The 19,091-nt window shown below is 41.8% G+C and overlaps 1 protein-coding gene across 1 annotated transcript in view; it reads right to left on the bottom strand.

Annotated features, from left to right (window-relative positions):
- MET (MET proto-oncogene, receptor tyrosine kinase) overlaps positions 1-14,042 on the bottom strand; it is a 70,496-nt gene extending 56,454 nt beyond the window's left edge. The window contains exon 1 of the mRNA XM_009646804.2: positions 12,831-14,042. Coding sequence (XP_009645099.1) covers positions 12,831-14,030 — 1,200 coding nt within the window. The 5' untranslated portion in view covers positions 14,031-14,042. The remainder of the gene's footprint in view (positions 1-12,830) is intronic.
- Positions 14,043-19,091: the final 5,049 nt, after the last annotated feature.

Below are 19,091 nucleotides of genomic sequence, written 5' to 3' on the forward strand. Positions count from 1 at the left end.
AACTGAACTAATGCTTTGCACTGGGCACACTGAACACTCATTGAATATACTTCAAGTATTTTTGACTGATCAACAAGGGACAAATTTAGCTTTTCTTTGCTTTGGCCACCAAACAAGCAAAAAGCTTTATTCTTTTGCACTCGTATCCTATCCAGTCTAAAAGTATTTCTGAAACATCTGTGCAAAGATTACTCATACAATGAGTATGAATAGTTCAAGTGCAGAAAGATGTACAGTTTTCATGCTTTTTGAAATAAGGCAGATTTCTGAGTTTACCCTCCCCCAACTTGGGATCTCTGCTCTTCTCTGTAACTCCTTTTTTTTTGCCATGAGCAAGTGACTTTGGGGAGAGACGTTTCTGTGCTAACTTTAAAAAAGTACTTCTTCCTATGTAGTCATCTTAACACAATTTGGACATCCTGACATGCCTCACGAAACCCCGTTCAAGCTCTTTTTAACAAGTGGCTAGATTTTCCTGCTTGTCCCAGCACCTTTCCTAGCTTCCCCGAAGTCAGTTCAACCACAAAGTCAGCTCAGCCTTCCTCAGAGATGTCGTAATTTTGGGTATCTGCCCAAGGACCTGCAGACTGTTCCACATATGGCTCTCCCAAAACCTGGTGCTTCATGGATTAACCATAATGTAAGGTTAGCTGTTTAAGAAATAGGAAGGCTTTGATCTTTGAGTAGAAATGCAGAGATTAAAAGGCTACTTAGAAAACTAAAGGATGATTGATAACAAGGAAAACTTCAGCAAAGAAGCTGCTTTAAATTAACTCTTTGAAGCCTGAATTGCTCCCTCCCTCTCTCTCAGGGTACACATAAGTATCCATTTGGCTGTCAATGTGGAAAAATAACTGATGTCAGATGATGCACTCTGGATATTATGCCAAGTTCCAGTGACAAATCACACAACTATTGAAACGGACGATTAGCGAGCGGGTAAGTGCCTGGGTTGGGCTATATTGCTTCTCTCGTAGGACGAGAGGTGCCAATTGTGCGTGTGATTCATGGCGAGGGCTTTGTGAAGCTGGTGTAGGTGTGCCACTGGAATGCGCTGAGGTGCGGGCAAGCCCCGCCTTTCGGACGTGTCCAGAAGGGTAGGAGATAACCAGCGCTATCTTGTTTGTTCATAGGGGAAGTTGTGGTGTTTCAGAATTTACCCTGGATTCGGTCCACAGAAGATGAATGTGCCAAAAAAGTCTCTAGACATCGCTGAGCTGGGCTATCAGGAGCTGTCGCTGTTTGGCAGTCAACTGATGATTTATATATCATATTCAGTGAGCATAAAAATAATACTTTGGACAGAGTTGCATATTTGAAGCAAAAAGTGCAAAGCAGGGAGGAAATTTTAAAGCCACTAATGAAAATCTCAAAAAAATACTCAGTTAGGTCAGTGTCAGAACTGATCATAGAGTGTAGTCTCTAGTCTGAATCGCTAAACTTGGGGGGAAAAAATCAAAATTTTAACCAAAGGCTTTTTGGGAGCTTTTCTATTATTTGCAGCAACTCCACTTTGGAGAAACGCTCCTCCAGGCTCGTCCTTCTAGAGCTGGCCAAAACCTGTTCTTCTTTGTTAAGTGCAGTGCTCAATTAGAAACTGCTATTATGTGTAATGTCTTGATATTATGTGTAATGTCTTGAATAAACTAGAAATTAATGACTTAATCAGGGCACAACATCTAATACTGTCTTGTAAGCAATTTGGAGGAAATCACTGAAATTAAAATTTAATTTGACAAATTGGAGAAATGGTCTGAAAGTAACTAGGTAAAATTTCCTAGTGTCAGTTGTAAAATACCATAGTTATGAAGGACAACTCAAGTGAAAGTAGGAATAAGCAGGAGTCTTATTTCCTGCTGGTTTGTTTATATGACTTTTAACCTGTTGGCTGTCAGGAATCAAATTCCTAAGTATCAACTTTTGTTTTCTGCTACATATCCTGGGAGTGTCCCTCAAGAGAAGTGAGCACCCACAAGTGCCTACAGCCTTTCTCCTTTGAGCATTTCTAGGGCATAACATGAAGCAGGGGGAAATGAGCTAATGCTAAATGAGCTGGATCCTGATATCTGCAAATGGCAAAAATCCTTTTCCAAAGAAACTGCTGTAGAGTGAATGAATAGATGATTCTACATAACAAATTAATTCCCAAGCCAATTAAAAATTGAGATGGTGTATGAGTTGCTTATCTCTTCTGTTGTGGAGGTCAGTGAATTAAGATGAATAATAAAACTACAGTTTTCAGGAGTTTGTCCTACTGGAATCAAGTACATAATGGTGAAGAATTTACATGAACGGCAGACTCTGAACAGGAAGAGTAGCTGTGAGGAACACAAAAGAACCTTATCAGATTTTCCTCTCTAAATTTTCTTGTGTATTTTTAGCCAACACAGTTTTGCTGTTCTGTAATATGTTTGAATTTTCTGGGTAGTTTCCAGTATTTCTCTTCAGGTGATAAGTGCATTTGATCACTGCTTCTCTTCATGTGAAATACAAGAAGTGAAATTCTGGCCCCAATAACTCTGAGAAGCCAGGGTGTTGCCTGAAGAGGATGAGTGATTTGATCAGCATCATGCTGGAGGTCTGTTAGAGGGCTGGAATCAGAACCTGCATTGTCTGCTTCCCAGTCCCATCTAAATAAAAGTGAAGGACATTATAAATTTGGCCTGTCTATCATCATTATCTTTGAAATTAATTACCCCTTAAATTTCATAAACCTCATAAATCTTCCCAGCTGTCACATACCAGTCTTTTTAATTCTGGACTCAGTCAGAGATGACTACTAAGATCCTTGTACTTATAGCTCTTTGACAAACTGGGGAGAGGAGAAAAATAACCAGGATCAACTTTCTGGCTTCTGGCACATTTACAGACTCTCTTCACTTCTTGCCTTCTGTCAGTTCCCTTGGCAAAGGGGCTCTCTCCCTTCCCACGTGGTTTCATGCCATAGCTGGTCAGAGTCAATAAAGCGCAATGGAGAAGAGGAGAAATACATAAATAGCTTTCCACTGTGCTATCACAAAGGAGCATTTTTTCCTCTGCAATTTGCAAGACAGAAAGTTTGTGAAATGCATGAAATTTTACTACTAGCAATTCTAAAAAGTCATAGTCACATTTATTGTTCTCACTATACATAAGTGTCACAGGGTGTCTGAATTCTTTACGGTTATGAGCACATTCAGTGATGATACATAGAAAAAATATGGACACATTTATTTTTTGGAAGTAATTGACCAGAAAAGAATCTCTTGTGAACAAACTCCAGCGCTACACAACAGGCAGAAGAGAAGCCAGCCAGAACTGAGGAACATGAGAAACAGAAATTCTTTGGATGTAGCTTGTTGGCTTTTGCCAACATGATCAACTGCGAGTCCACAGCGAGACCCCCTCCCGCGCTGGGTCAGCATAACTGCGGTGTGAATTCCCAAAACTTGTTGCTGCATTTCCAAGAGAAGCAATTGTGGGAAACTAAACAGGGATGGCTGTACCTCAGTACTAGTCACAGGTACTGTTCAACAGCAGGCCAAATGCACATGAATCGTGTTCCTTATTGCTACCAAGATTGCATTACATTCATATTCCCCCATTTCACTTCCTTTATCAAGTATTACCAATTAAGAGATTGAGTCTTTCGTATTGAACTATTGCACACATTGGTATTGACAGGGTGCGTAAGTCCTCAGAAAGAAGCATCCCAAATGGATGAGTCAGCTATTATTTGCTGTAGAGACTACAGGGAAGCCAGACTAGAGCAGTCTGCTGGGGATACGCAGTGTGTTCCCCACCTGCTGCTCTCACAGCACAGAAAGACAGCTAATTTCCATGTTAATGTGGCTGGGATAGGTACTAGGTATGCTGAATTTCTCTTTCTTCTTCAAGCTCTATTTCGTCCAACAACTTAACTTGTTCTTCCCAAGAAGAACAGAAATTCCCAAGTGGAATAGAAATTACTCAGAAGTCACATGACAAGAGAAAAGTATTTGCAAACACAGCATTCAAAATGCTATGTGCTTTGTAAAACAGATTTTTGCACAGTAGCACCAGACACCGTTACCAAGCACTTCGTGTAATCCTAAGGAAGGGAGAAAAAGAATAATATATGGAACAGCTCAATTTTGCCAGTGGACACAAATCTACGTGCTAAACAGTTCCCATAGAAGCAGATGCACCATGCTTCTGGTTTCTTCTTGACCAGTGAAAGACACCTTGAGGGTGTAGGTGATGTGAACTCAGCCCAGCATTCACAGAGAACCGAACACACCTGGGGCAGGGGACTGGATTCTCCTGTTTTTAAGAACTTCTGCTGAGGCACTGAGGCTTTACTCTAAAAGGTAAAAGAGTTTTTCTTCTTTTTGTTTTAAACAAATAATTGTTTCCCTCTTCTTCCTTCCCCCTCTTCCCAATATTCTTAATGTATTTGAAAGCAATTCAGAGTCTTTTTTTATAATATACAGGAGAAGTATGTTCCCTTTCAATTCTCAGCTGCGAAGTAGGAGACTTGAAGAAAAAGCAAGCAACTGGAAACAGTCTTTTAAGATGGAAACAGTCAAGCAATCCTAACTACGCAGTGACCGCTACTATGTGTTGCTACTACCTGGAGAAGGTCTGAGTTATACAGGAAACCAACCCTTCGAAATAGTACTTGTTGCAAAATAAGGAACAATTTAGAGGGAATTACTGAAGGATTAATTATTTTTAAGCTACACTTTTAACTTCAAGGACTTGATCTAGAACTTACTGAAACCAATGGAAAGATTACACAAATTTTTATGACCCCTAGAGAAAGAGAAATTTTTTTAAGAACTCCATTGATGTAAGACTTTACATAGTATCATCCCACTAACTCTTAATACTTGTTGCTTTGATCTACCTCACTGCTAAAACGAGACGGGGGAAGGAAGTTACTATACTGATGTTCCACTTAAGGTAATAGGTAAAAAGACATCCATGTTCAATGTAATTAGTTAATACAAATTAAGATGATTACATGTTCTATTGTCAAGATCATTCAAAGAGTTATTTGCTTTTGTCATTGAACAGTGCTGCATTTGCTCTTATAATCTGGTTAGTGCATTAGCACTAAGTAAGTCCTATTGATTCAGCAGATAAAATGGACCTAAGTAATCTTTGTATTTTGCTGATTTCCCTTATATTAATTTAACATTTAACTCAGCATACAGATTATCAAAGGAGAGGTGTTGACTAATTACACATTTTGAAGAAATAAAATAATGCATCGGAGATGTGGTGTTGATAAAAGCAGTTTTGTTGTACATTTTTAGTGCACATCAGGTGCATTTTTCATAGAAGTCCTTATTTACATGGAAGCTGTGATGAAATAGAAAAGCAGTGAGTTCCAAGTAGACCAGTTATCCTAAAATAATGCTGAGTGTGGAGACTCTTATTCCAAGAGAACATTGCACAACAACTGCACATCTAGCCAAAACAGTGGTGCAAGAGATGTGTGGGATAGAAAGGAGCCCAGAAATAAGGAGAAACTCATGCAATTTGCCCTAATTTCCACAGGCTGTGCTTAAAAGCAGGGTAACATCTGCCCTAGGAAAATGAAGTTCTCGTTATCGCTTCCCCCAAGATCATTCCTCCTCTAACTTTTCATTGTTTTCACCCACGCCACAGACAGTGCAAATAATATTTCTTTGTCACCTACACTTGCTTTCTGAGCCATTTATACCGTGGATCTTCTTCCTTAGCAGTATTTTTTTGTTATTTGCTATGGGCCTTGACTCTGGTTTTACTTGTATGTTTGGAAATGAGGAGTAATTCCACTCTGATGCAAAAGCTGTCTGAGATCAGAAACCCACATGCCACCTTGGAAGTTTGAGTAACACAACCCTCTCCTGGATAATAATTACCTGCTGTTACTTTAGTGAGCAATAATGACGGCAATATGTGGTCCTGAGTCAGATCAAGTAGAGCAAGTAGAGAAACTGCTGAGGTAAGGCTGGTGCTGAGTGAGGTGAAAGGCAGATGTCTGCTTTGTCAGGATTTATGTGGGTCTCCATTGCTTGGCAGCAGAACCTGAGGAAAATTCATTGCTTGCTTAGATGTCTCAACTACCTACTAAAGCCAGGTGGGATGAATCCAGGGCTCAGACCTGCATGCAGTGCACTGCAGAATCAGCTTCTCTCTCTCTGGAACATGGAATTGTTTATAAAGAAATCCAAGCAGCTCTTTCAGGAGGGGCTGACACAGTCCCATTGCGGAATAACCATCAGCAGACTAGTCAGGAACCTAATCTGGGGCAAAGGAGCGTTAGAATTTGGTCTGAACCCAGGAAAAGAGGCTTACATCTGGGTATTACAAATCTCTAGTGAGTGTCCTAAATGCTGCATACCTGCTAGTCTACATTTCAGATGTCTCTTCTTGTGTGACTGTAAAGGTTTTAAAATTGGCAAAGTTACATAGGATAAGAAAATGATTCTGTGTCCGGTTCTAGTCTTTAGTGTTATCTAAGGGTCTTCTGAAACTCTGGGACATAAAAAACACGACCAGAGAATCTACATATCTGTGTTTAAAAAAAAAATAAAATTACTTTCTGCTTGAAATTATTTCTGTGCAATTCCAGAGAAAAGCAGCCGAGTCACTTTGCCACACTAATAACCAATAGAAAATCCTGCTTTCAGTGGAAGAATTTGATTTAGAAGTCTGGAAATGGAACATTATTAGTAACTCTGGCTGATAAAGCAGTGCCCTTTGCAGAAAATAGTAGTTTAGTGGATACCACTTGTTCACAGAAAAATCCAGTGCTCATCAAGAAGATGGTAAAAGACCAAGCAGCAGCTCTGGGAGGCAGACAGGCTTCTAACAGGGGATCAGGAGAACGAAACTCTGTAGTTTTTCCAGCACTCAGGGACTAACAGGTCAACCCCTGGATTCTGTAGCTCCTGGGGCTCAGAAGAGTCCGCAAAAGTATCTACCACTCAGGGCGGTGCGGTACTCTCCAAAGAAACCCCCTGACTTGCCTTTTTCCTTGCCTTGCCTTTTTCTTGGGAACTACCTTGTGACAGTGTCCATGTGGCCAGCCCCAGGGACAGAACAGCCCCTACCTCTGTAGTTACACCTCTTCTGAATCTGGCCCAGCCTGAGATAACCAAACCTATAGCCGTACCTATGCTCATACCATACTCTCCCCACACACGTACCCGTATCAGGGCTACAAAAATGATCCGAGGGCTGGAGCACCTCTCCTATGAGGACAGGCTGAGAGAGTTGGGCTTGTTCAGCCTGGAGAAGAGAAGGCTGCAAGGAGACCTGATGGCGGCCTTTCAGTACTTAACGGGAGCCTATAGGAAAGATGGGGACAGACTTTTTAGTAGGGCCTGTTGTGACAGGACAAGGGGTAATGGTTTTAAACTAAATCAGGGGAGATTTAGACTGGATATAAGGAAGAAATTCTTTACAATGAGGGTGGTGAAACACTGGAACAGGTTGCCCAGAGAGGTGGTGGAGGCCCCATCCCTGGAAACATTCAAGGCCAGGTTGGACGGGGCTCTGAGCAACCTGATCTGGTTAAAGGTGTCCCTGCTCACTGCAGGGGGGTTGGACTAGGTGACCTCTAGGGGTCCCTTCCAACCCAAAGCAGTCTATGATTCTATGATATCTCTACCCATACCCATACCCGCACCTCCCTCATATGCAGCTTAACTGGAGTTCAGACTCTTCCCGCAATCTCTTATGCCACGCTGTTTGCCCCAGTCAGGCCTTGCATGGCCAGGTGGGTAGATGGCCACGTGCCTAATGGTGGAGGGGAGCGGGGTGGTGAGCGCAGCCTGCCTTGCACTGTATTGTACAGGGCACAATGGGGACCTTGGGGTAGCGTTGGGCTTGCAGCAGACGGGCAGTGAGCGCAGGACAGGAGCGTGGATGCAGCCTGTCACCTTACTACTGTGGTTCAAGGGTGTCAGTGCACATTGCCCATCACCCAGTCTCTCTTCGTTTATTCTTCTGAGATGTCAGAACCCGTAGAGAAGCTCGCACAAAATCTGTATGGATGGGAGCAGGCTTCGTGCCAGGCAGAGGGCTGGATGCCATCTGATACAGCGTTTCCAGAGGAATAAATGACTGAACCAATCCGACGGATTCTGGTGCCTGACTTTTAGGGAAAATATTCAGGCACATTCTACTTGCAATATAAAAACCATTTCCTCCACACTGTGACATTATCTAAATAAGCCACATCAACCCTTCTTAATCAGAGTGATGTGGTGTTATTTTTAAATGTGCCGAAAATTTTAAGCCAAATGGTGTGGGATATTACAGTTACAGGGCCTCAAAAGAGTTATTTGTCTCTGTTTATTTTATTAAATATTCCTAGATGTACCCTTAGGATGACAGATCAATAAGTGCCTTTGCGGTTTCCTGATAGAAGGCAGCAATTATTTTCTTCCATTACAATATAAGCATAACCCAATTTTACTCATCTATCATGTGTGTAAATGGTAATAAAGAAGCATCACCATGTGTTTATTTTACTGTCACTTCATCTTTTGTTTTGGTGATCTTCTGTTTTCATTTCACGTTCTTCCAACTCTTTGTCTTTCCTTTGAAGGGGGTGGCAACCAGTTTGTCTTGCTTTAGGACGCTTGTTGGGAACATGGTGGCAAAAGCCTGTCTGTGGTTTCTCTTTTCCTGTAAGGTTAATGGAGTACTTTAGGCTTTCAACTGAACTTACCTGTAGAAGAAACAAAACCACAGGAACTTTACAGCCCTGAATTTGGATTTCATTTTTAGAGGTGATTTTCCATGGAAGTCAATAGTGATTGAAGCTGGGTATCAGAGAATTGAGCTCGCAATTGTTTAGCACACAAGAGGCGCAGAAAGGCTAAGCAAAGCCCGTAAGACCATGATCTAACTAATGACAGTTGGAATGTACAGTTGAGATTGTCAAGACTAAACTCAGCTCATCTTCCCCACTTGGAATTTAATCCATAATAGAGGTGAACACAACTGGACCATGTCTGCAAAAGAAATAAGCATCTGCTTTGAGGAGTACCACACCAGGGCTGATAGTGACTAACTGTGACCAAATCAATCCTGCTAAAAGCCTACATCCAGTTTTCTCTTCACAGTGGGTGAGGAGATTCCTGAACAGTGATTCAAAACCCTCCACAGCAGCTACCTCTCAGATATCCTTGTCCTGGCTTGGGCAATAAAACCCTTTTACTGTGACTCCAAATTTTTCTTTTAATTCAAAGCAAGTTCTGTTCCCTCCTTGCTGTCATTGAAGTGACAGTCAGCTCTTCACTGAAGGAAATTATTAGGAAGTGCTAACTGGTCGCAGCTCTGCAGAGGTACATCTGATATCAATGAGATGCGCCATCAGATTCACTTTTCCTAACCCTGACTTCAGTGAGTCCAGGGTTTGGCTTCTTATGTATTTCACTTAAACACAACTGGAAAAGCTTTATTTTGATTTTATAAAGTCTTCCATGAGCACTGGAATAAGTGAAGCACAGTTCTGTCCGGATTTATATCTTGCGGTTGGTTGACTTTGCTGCCCAACTAAGCTCTGACGGAGACTTTTCCCATGGGTGAGCAATACCTGCTTCGGTCCCTGTGAGTCCTTCTGATGTTTATAAAGGGGCTCCTTAAACTTCATCGGTTTCCACAGCCTGAGTGTATATTGGATCTGTCTCTGGATTCACACCTGATTCACGTCTTTAAGATTTCTTATTGTTGAGGTTGTCAGGACAACTAACAGAAATACAGGCATACAACAGCATGACCACATAAACTCCATTCCCTTAGGAAACAAGGCTAAAAACTAAGAGATTTTGCCAACCGCATTGAGTTGAAGTATTTTTTTCAAAATGCTGAAAATCTGAGGAGAATGAGTTGAGGAAGTGTTTTGGATGTTTTATTCTGGTTTATTTTAGTCTAATTCTACCTTTAGCAGCCTCAGACTAAACAGTCCTGAGGGACAGCCACTTAAAAAGATGGACTACTCAAAGTCCAACAAAATTATGTACAATTGTCTTGTGGGAGTTTTTTTGATAACATGAAATGGCCTTCATCAATCAGACCCTAACTGTAAATTATCAGATAGCACTCCCTGGCAAACATTGCTAAAGGCTCATTTTTCTTTTTAATGTTGAAGTTAGTGGTATGCCATATTTACTGCTGTACTGCTTTCACTGTCCGATGACTTAATCTCACAGTGGTCAGTGCCTTTCACTTGCATCAGTGGTCTGTGGTTTCATTCTCTCAACATCAAAGGGAAAGATCATCTTGGCTACACTGCAAAAAGCAAGTTTTGAATTTTGCCAAAATAAACTGTGACACGCTCTCACAGTTTATAAAAGCTTTCTTTTAAGTCGAAGGTGACTTACAAAAGGGGAAAAATGGCTTATGCCCTCATGTACCTTTTTATAATGTACAAAAAAGGGCCTAAGAACAGTTGAGGAGTTTGGGACTCTTTTTTTTTTATTATTATTTTATAGCCAGCAAAATCAAGGAAGACCAGATGTGACATTCCTGACACAAGTATAAGAAATAACGTGCTTTCCTCCTTCTGCCTGCTCCTTCCCTTCCTTCACCTTCCAACCTTGCAGGTCTATTTTACACACCTGAGAAAAACAGGTGTATAAAGGATGCTTGGCAAATTCTTACCAATCTTTTTGACCAATTGAAACGTGGAAAAAACTCGCAGGACACTTTTTATTGGAGGCTTAATGAGTACTCAGGAATAAAACGAAGGAAATGGGATGGCAAAGCGTGAGTGTCTTGATATTCAGTGTTAAGCAAACAATCATGACAAAAATTTCAGACTGCCTCTAAGCCATTTAAAGGAACCGCAAGATATCACAGAAACATTTTCCCCTTTATCAATTTAATGTAGCAGAAAGCAGAGTTCTGATGACATTTCTTGAAAATGGGCAACTATAATAAACTGTCTGCAGTATAAGACATTCAGCTCTGATATGCAAAGCAGCAGCAGACTCTGGAGAAGCTTTTGAAACAGGAAAGCACTTCCCAGCATGTGGAAAGTGGCAAATTATTCTGTCAATATTTTAATGGTATACTTTGCTATGAAAAGACCACCTTATGAAACGGGTGTATAGGCAAGTACAGAATGAGATAAGTTAAAGGCCGCGAGCTTTAAAGACAGCAACACAAATAAAATACCCCAGGAATAAGGAAAAAAAGTACTTTCAGAGAGAACAATGTTCGTTGTTAAAAATGAACTGAAAAACGAAAAGCAAAAAAGTATATTAAGACCTGAAATGAAAAATTAGGACAGCAATAACACAGTGAAGAAAGGTAAGAAGTTACTGTACTGAATGTTTGCTAACTTGCTTTTAGTTCCTGAAAATTGCCTTTCCCCCCAAAAAAAGGGAATAAAATGCTACTTCTGTTGTGGTTGCTGTATCAGCAACCACCGGCAATGCCTACATCTGTGTTGAACACCTGGAGCCTGTGATAAGCAGTCGTCCCCCGAATGCTGAGGCTGCTGTGATGATGTTCAGACTGGGTTGGACCCCACCTCTGACCACTTTCCCGCTACTGGGGAGAAGCCACGGCAGCTCTATAGTGGTTGCTTCTGTGCAGAACACCCCGCCTCATCCCTGGCAGTGAAGAGCAGCCCTTCTCTTTCGTGCAAGAGGCTCCCAGCGCCAACGGCACATGTGCCACTGCCCTGTCCTGATGCCACGGGATCACAGAATCATAGAACGGTCTGGGTTGGAAGGAACCTCCAAAGTTCCTGTGCTGAGCAGCCATGCTGAGGAAGACTCTGGTGGTATAGGGGTGATGAAGGCCTGTGGTTCCCACTCTCACCAGGAGCCATCCCAACAATGGGGCATGATGGATCCCATCCAGCCCCAAATGCAGGTTGAGCTGTTGCTCCATCCTGACAGAGGCCTCATGCTGGCTCATGAGGCTGAGCAGATCCCCATCATAACAGCTCTGGCCCTGCCCCCGGTAGAGGACAGTGTGCCACCTCTGAGCTCCAATTTTCTTGTATTTGAGAAAAGAAAGCTCCACAGAGAGGATTTTTAAGTCCCTGCTGCATAAGCAGGTACAACGGAAAGCTCTAACGTTTCATGTTTCAAAATAAATGTTAAAAGTACCTGATTCTCAGATTCTGTATTTCCTTTACAAGACCTGACACCAGCACAGACACTGGCCAGAAGGGAAGAAATAAATTCTGTGCTTGCTTCACATACAATATTTCAGATGGTTGGAAAGCAGCAACCACCTGAACACACGGTCTACAGAAAGGCAACCCTCGCGTCCCAGACTGCTGGTATCCTCATTCAGATACACTTTTCATAGACATTTCTTTCATTAAGAAAACTGATTTCACTGGGACCGTTTATGTAGCAAGCATGAGTAATTGTATTACAATCTGGCTCTTCATGGCGTGTTCCAAACCAGCTCTTTCATTTTTTTCTAAGAAGGGCAGTGATTCAGCATTAACATAGTTTAAAATATGAGTGATATTTTCAGGGACGACTCAGTGCACATGGAAACTAATGTTAAGGAATACTTTTCTGAGACACTAAAACAACTGCCTGAATGTTCCATTTATCTGCATCACAGTCTCTCCAGAGAAACAATTACTTAAAATTAAAAAAAAAAAAGGATTTTTTTTTCCCCGGTTCCACTAATATATTTTAGCACCATAAGGACCTCAGTGATTTTCATATTCAATTTACAGGATTTACAGAGATGAATCATCAGCAATGCTAAGTAATCTGAAATGATCAGGCACTTACATTTTGTAACTGAAATAGAGGGGACGGCTACCCAGCAATGGAGTAGGCAAAGAGAGAGCGGGAGTCCCAAAATGTTACAAATTAATTGTCACTTACCCTGTTCAAGCAGTATTTGCTCTCTTTCCCATAAAAGTGCTGGAGACATTTCATGTTCTGTTTGTCGACAATCTTGTTGAAGAACTCGTTGATGGTTCGCACGGAGACGGCGCAGACAGCAGATCTGTTGGTCGGTTCAGAAGAGTCTGGTTTGCTTTGTGCAAAAACGCCGTAGAGGATATCATCGTTCAACCCAATGCCCATCTCATGGGCTAAAGCTGCCCCTGGCTTGCTTACGTAGGCAGCTTGCAAAATGTTGAATACCTCCTTTCGGATAGACCTCTTCCTCCGCTTTTCAGTAAAAATACACTCAAGAGGCATTTCCATGTAAGAACGCATCTCTGAGTCTAAAGTGCAGAAGCGGATAATTCTAGTGTGAAAAGCCTGGGAGTCGAGAGATTCTCTCTGGACAGTCAGAAAATAGACAAAGTGATCATTTTCAAAGGCATGGACATACCTAATGGGATATGAGTCGCGGAACTGAGGGAGAATATCTATATAAGACTGATCTGTGAGAAATTCAAAACCATCCTGTGTTTCTTTTAACCTTCTGACCGATATTGAGTGCAGCACATGAGGTGGCTGAAATGCAGATGTCACAGTATTCCCAACAAAGAAGTTGACAAACCTGTCCTTTTCGGTCACCAAAACTTTGGTTCCTAAAGTGCTTACAACACAGTCAGGGCAATTATCGGCTTCTCCGTCGGCCCGGGGTGAGTACATGCAGTGCACCTCGCTTTCAATGTCAGCAGGGTTGTCAGGGTGAAGGATGTGACGGTGGCAGATGCCTCCGGACACACTACCACAGCTGATGAGCTGATCATCGTAGTAAGTTTCTAAGAGCAGTGCCATGTTGACATTATCCTTCCATACACTGTTAGATAAATTGGCTTTATCTTTGCAGTCTTCGCATGGTGCGCAGTCAGGGTTCTCCAAAACGGGCCCAGTCTTGTACACAGAAATGTTCTGGAGAGTTTCGTTTAGTACATAAATCTTGTTGACTGCTCCGATATAAACATGATTCTTGTATAAAACTACATTCTGAATCGGTGTTTCTGCGATGAAGTTAGGAAGATCATATTTTACGCTCAAATTCATCTCTGATTTTTTAGCTGCTTCTTTGCATTGTCCATGGCTCTGCTGCAGCAAGGCAGACAGGAATACGATAAACCCAGAAGGATATGCAGTAAAAGGCTTCATTGTCAGAGATGTCATTTGTCAAAACATTTAAAGGAAAGCGGGGTTATATTTCACATACTAAAACTTCAGTTTATCAGTCAACAGAAATCCGCTTCTAGGCTGCATGTAGTAGCTGAACTATTTCAGTTTAACAAGTGTTGTAACCTTCCTTAGTGTCATTAATAGTCTTGTGCTAGAAACTGCTACGATTACTGATTTTCGTGGGTACCCGTTTCACTGTATTCAGAACAAGTCGCAAACGGATTTTCTTATGATGGATTTTGCAAGACCCCTGGGTGTGTTGTACAGCAGCAGCAGAGAGATGACTCCTTCCACATTGGCATTAAACCAGATGACTGATATGGCTTAGAAGAAGATGGTACACAGGTAGCTAAAAGCAAATCTGCTCAGGACACTCAGGACACAACTGCACACAAAGCAGCTGTAGCGCTTCAGTGTGTGGATATAAGATATTGGGCAAGCTCCTCAGGGGGCCGAGCTGGTTTTTAGCACAGCTGCTCAAAAATGAGAAATAGGGAAGACATGAAATAATGTGAAGATTTGAGCTGGAAGTGGGCTTCTCTTTTACTCTGTTGACATTTTTGATTAACCAAGGAAGAGATTTTTCTCCACGAGACCAAAGGAAGATCCCGTCTCTCCCTCCCTCTGGCTCCCCAAATCACTGTCTTTCATAAGGGCCCAGTTTGGAAAAAAGAATGGTTTTTTGCAGTCAGCTCTACTTCTTGGAATAGCCATTTCCTCTAGTGTTGACAAGGTTTTGTAATATATTATTAGAATATTTTATGCATCATGTGGTGCCTGGCATGTGCAAGTTTTATTTTGGGCCCTGTACCACAGCAGTAAGTCACTCTGGTGAACCTTTACAAGATACAGGCGTATCACTGTGTTGTAAACAAAGGGGTATCAAGTGACCTACAGCCGTTAACTGATGAAATCCAAAAAACCTAGCACTTTTCTTTTTTTTTTTTTTTTTTTACTTCTCCACACAATTGTTTGATGTGGCTTGAAAAACCAAAGGCAGATGACTAGTGTGATATTTCAGCCCCTCGCAAGATCAGTTAAATGAACTGTGGTTATGAGCGTTTCGGTGCAGCGTCCACGCGAGGCCCTGTCACACCAGACATTTTCTGTTGATGCCGGGACACAGTTGTTAAGCCCAATTTAGCTTCTTCATGGAGAAAACAATTATGCATTCTAACAGCAATATGATCACATAACTTTGGGAGAATACTTACAGTTTGGCTATAGTTAAGTGATTGTTGCTAACAGAGAAATGCTTATGACCGCTGAAAGGATTTTAAATGGGCAATCTTGAAAAATACAAACTAATAATAGGAACCAGGAGCTCTGGATTGACTTTTTATTTCATTAAGACTTTGAGCAAAATGGAAAGGTGACTATAGACCAGAACTGTTCCGGCTGTCTATAAATTCAGTGTTTTCACTAGATTGGTTAAAACAATCCATCAATAATTCTCCTGCATTCCTCGTGACATTTTATTTCAGCATCCACTGAACTCTTTCTGTGGCTCACCTCATTAATTACACAAAATAATAGGTTTTGGAAACAAAGAATTGTTCTTCTTCCCTGTTACCTGATAAGAATCATGATGGAGAGCTGGGGATAAAAATCAGGAACACGGGCTATTTGCAAGTATTAGCTGGTAAGAACAAGCCAGACTTCTGGTATTGAGAAATGAAGATCTTTCTTCAAATCAACAACACTTTCTGATATTAATTAGTGATAACAGAATCCTGGAAACAAATCAAACACAGATTTAGGTTTAACAGAAAAACAAAAGAAAAAAGAGTGGGGATATTGCTGTAATTAGAAAATACCCCCAGTACACAGCGTGCTGACTTCTATATTGTACAGAGCAGGGAACAGTTTTCTCATCCTCTGAAACTTCTTGCTATTACAGATTTTTTCCTGCTCTGTGCTGGGATGAAACCAAGACCTTTCGAAGTTTGTGTGGAACACCCAGAAGTCACACCCGACCCACGAACAACCATGTTCACGCCCCTGCCTCGCCAGCCCCGAGCGAGGGTCCCCGCAGCGGGAGGAGTGGGAGCCTGGTCTATCTGCCTCCTTTCAGCCGGCACTTCCACCCAAGAAACTGCTAAAACCGATACATTCCTGCAGATTCTCTTCTGACGAGCCAACATGTTCTGACAAATACTAGATGAAGCGGAGAATTCCAAAAGTGCTCTATTTCTGACACAACACGGAGGCAGGTATATTGTTTACTGGAACGAGTTTAAACCCACATAACAGAGGTGGCACTGTCATGGAGAGAGAAAACAATAGGTGGGACAACAGCTAGATGAGGATGAGGATGATTGACCACCAATACAGGAAAAAAGATGCAAGATTACTTGACAGGCACCTACTTCGTTGCAGTACATTCTGTGCTCTGTTCTTGTTTTAGTATGTTCTCAACTCGATATCCCACCCAGTATGCCCCTCAGTCTTCAGGTTACAATCCTCCCTGTTTTCCAGTGTCTGAAAAAGAGGATCCCTAGCTGTTCAACAGTAAACACCAGACTGCAACTGCAGAGGGATTTAGAGCCATAAATAATCTCTGACTTATTCTTTCCCTCAAACCACATCTTGGGATATGAGGCCAGTATCCTCGGGTAGGCTACTCTGCCTACACACGGTTGGTGAAACAGCACTGGTTTGAATCTGAGCTCTGGAGACAGAAAATTCCTCTTTAGACTCCTTTAGCAAACGAGATCCGAAGCTAAGATCTGAACGGCAAGAGCAAGGGCAGGATTCAGTGCAATGCAAAGGATGCCAGGAATAATAGGTACTGTATTTCACCACTACAGGAAGGAAAATACGAGCAATAAATGAACACCAAGTCATCTTTGCTCTCATATCTGAGCTCCATCATTTTGTCTTCCTTTGTATGCTTTTGAGGTGTTTCAAGCATCCTCCCAGGCAGGAATCTGCTGATTCCCACCTACAGGAAGCTCAGGCTCAGATTTATGGACAGCTCTAGGGAAGATGGTTCCCCACAATGCATGTCTCCAGCATGCTGTGTATCTTTCCTCAAGGTGCCTGAAATCAGAAGACACGTGGTCTACTGCGAGACATTTATAGCTTAGGGAGGACATAGGAGTTATGTGAAGAGTACAGTGTGCAACTCCTTTTTACAGGCATTTTTTTTTTTCACAGTCCTCACATCACATACACTCCACTGTTCCTTGGTGAGACTCCCGTGATGTTTGGTGCCTCTTTTTATCTGTATTTGACCCAGGTTATTTCTCTATTCCACTGCTGCAGCCTGCAGCACAGAGCTGCATTTTTGTAACCTCCAGACCAGGTCATTGCAAACACACTTTACTTAAATACGTCCCGAAGAAGCAGGAAAACGCTGGAGAATTAAAAATTCAGTCCCACCTCTCTTCAAAGGTCCAATAGTCCCAGTTCTCCTTCGCACATACTCAAATGTAATTTCAGTTGAACTTAAGCCCTTAAAGAATTTTGCTGAATTACAACCAAAATAGTTAGGCTATAGATACACTTTCTGAATACAGGTCAAAGAACTAGTTGCTGCCTATCAGTTGCCAAAGGAAAACAAGTAATCCCTTTGTTTCTCTACGTGGTTTGAATGATGGATGCTGTTCATTCTGTGGTGACCTTCCTGTGACTTGTGTGTCAGTGTGTCTTTCGTGTGTCTACAGAAGACTTGTAAGCTTTGGCCTGTGATAACCATCAGCAAGCAATAGTTGTGGATGGATTATTTCTTTTGTAAGAGATATTTTCAAAGCCTGTGTCACGATGTGCTCATTTTTCCATCCCTCAGCAGACACTAGCTTGTATAACTGATGAGAAAATGGATTTTGGTCAACCGTTGCAAGTGGCTAGCAATGACGTGTCATATTAGTGTGCCTGGCAACCTCAAGTGCTATGGCTGATGCTTCCTGCCAGGCTTGGTCTTGAGTGTTTGTGTACCATTAACAGTTCCCCAATGGCAATCTTTTTCCTACAACTTTCATTCTCCCTAAATATGGCCTGGGAGATAACTTGTAAACGTTGAAGATCATGTCTCTTCTTCACACTGCTTGCCACCGTACTGACAAGTCAGGCCTGGCCTTATTGTGGAATAATGTTCAAGCTGTCATAGGCAAGGAAGCCAGAAAACAGTCACGCTTGCTTTCCTAGCCCTCATTTCAACAACTCGGGTTCCATTTAACCCTGATTACAAAAGACTCCATGGATCTGCACAAGCTAAGATGACAGGAAAGCAAGCGTTTTGCCAGTTGGTTGGTGCATCTCATTTTTCCTTGCTTTATTACAGAAAAGGAAATGACAGGGTCCTGCGTATCCCACCTAGAGCGTGTTTGGACAAGAACATATTTAGTCCTCAGGTAGGTCATTTTAAGTTAGGTAACAGCAGAGCCATGTTAATTCATATTTCACAAACTCTGTTGTCAGCAAATGGTAGCCTTTTCCCTTCTTTAAGGAACTATTTGATAGTATAGTTTAATATTTTTTTCCAGCGGTATAGTACATCTTGTTAACATGGGCTCTGACAGACTTGTGGTGGTAAATTTACATAGGATAACCATAGTGACTGCTGCTCTTGAAAGTTCAGTTTGCTTTACTATCCTGGACCAAAATCCATGCCTGTTCAGGACCTGATTCCCTGTGGATGAGATGCCCCGACATGGAGGCAGCAGCATCATTTACCAGGATGGGATAACTGGGAGAGGGAGACTATAACAGCTTCATCCATCCAACTTTAATCTGTTGTTGCACATCTGCCACAGCACCGGCATCAGCCTCACCAGACTAAGCTCACAGCGGACGTGTTCATCAGACTTTTCAATCAACCGGTTGCAACTGTAGACAAGATTGGTTATATCTAAAACACTGATTAAGGTTAACCTATTTTCTATGCCCACAGATTAAAAATGTTCTTAAATCAGAATTGCTAACCTGAATTAGATACCTTGAGTTAAAATAACAGAGAGAACAAGGAAATTCGAGAAAGCAAGTCAGCCACAAATGTACAAATGATCCCTGAGTTGAATTCAGATGGCTAATCTGAGT

The sequence above is a fragment of the Egretta garzetta genome, unplaced genomic scaffold (assembly GCF_000687185.1).
Source record: "Egretta garzetta isolate BGI_Z169 unplaced genomic scaffold, ASM68718v1 scaffold169, whole genome shotgun sequence".
In the NCBI taxonomy this organism is placed as follows: Eukaryota; Metazoa; Chordata; class Aves; order Pelecaniformes; family Ardeidae; genus Egretta; species Egretta garzetta.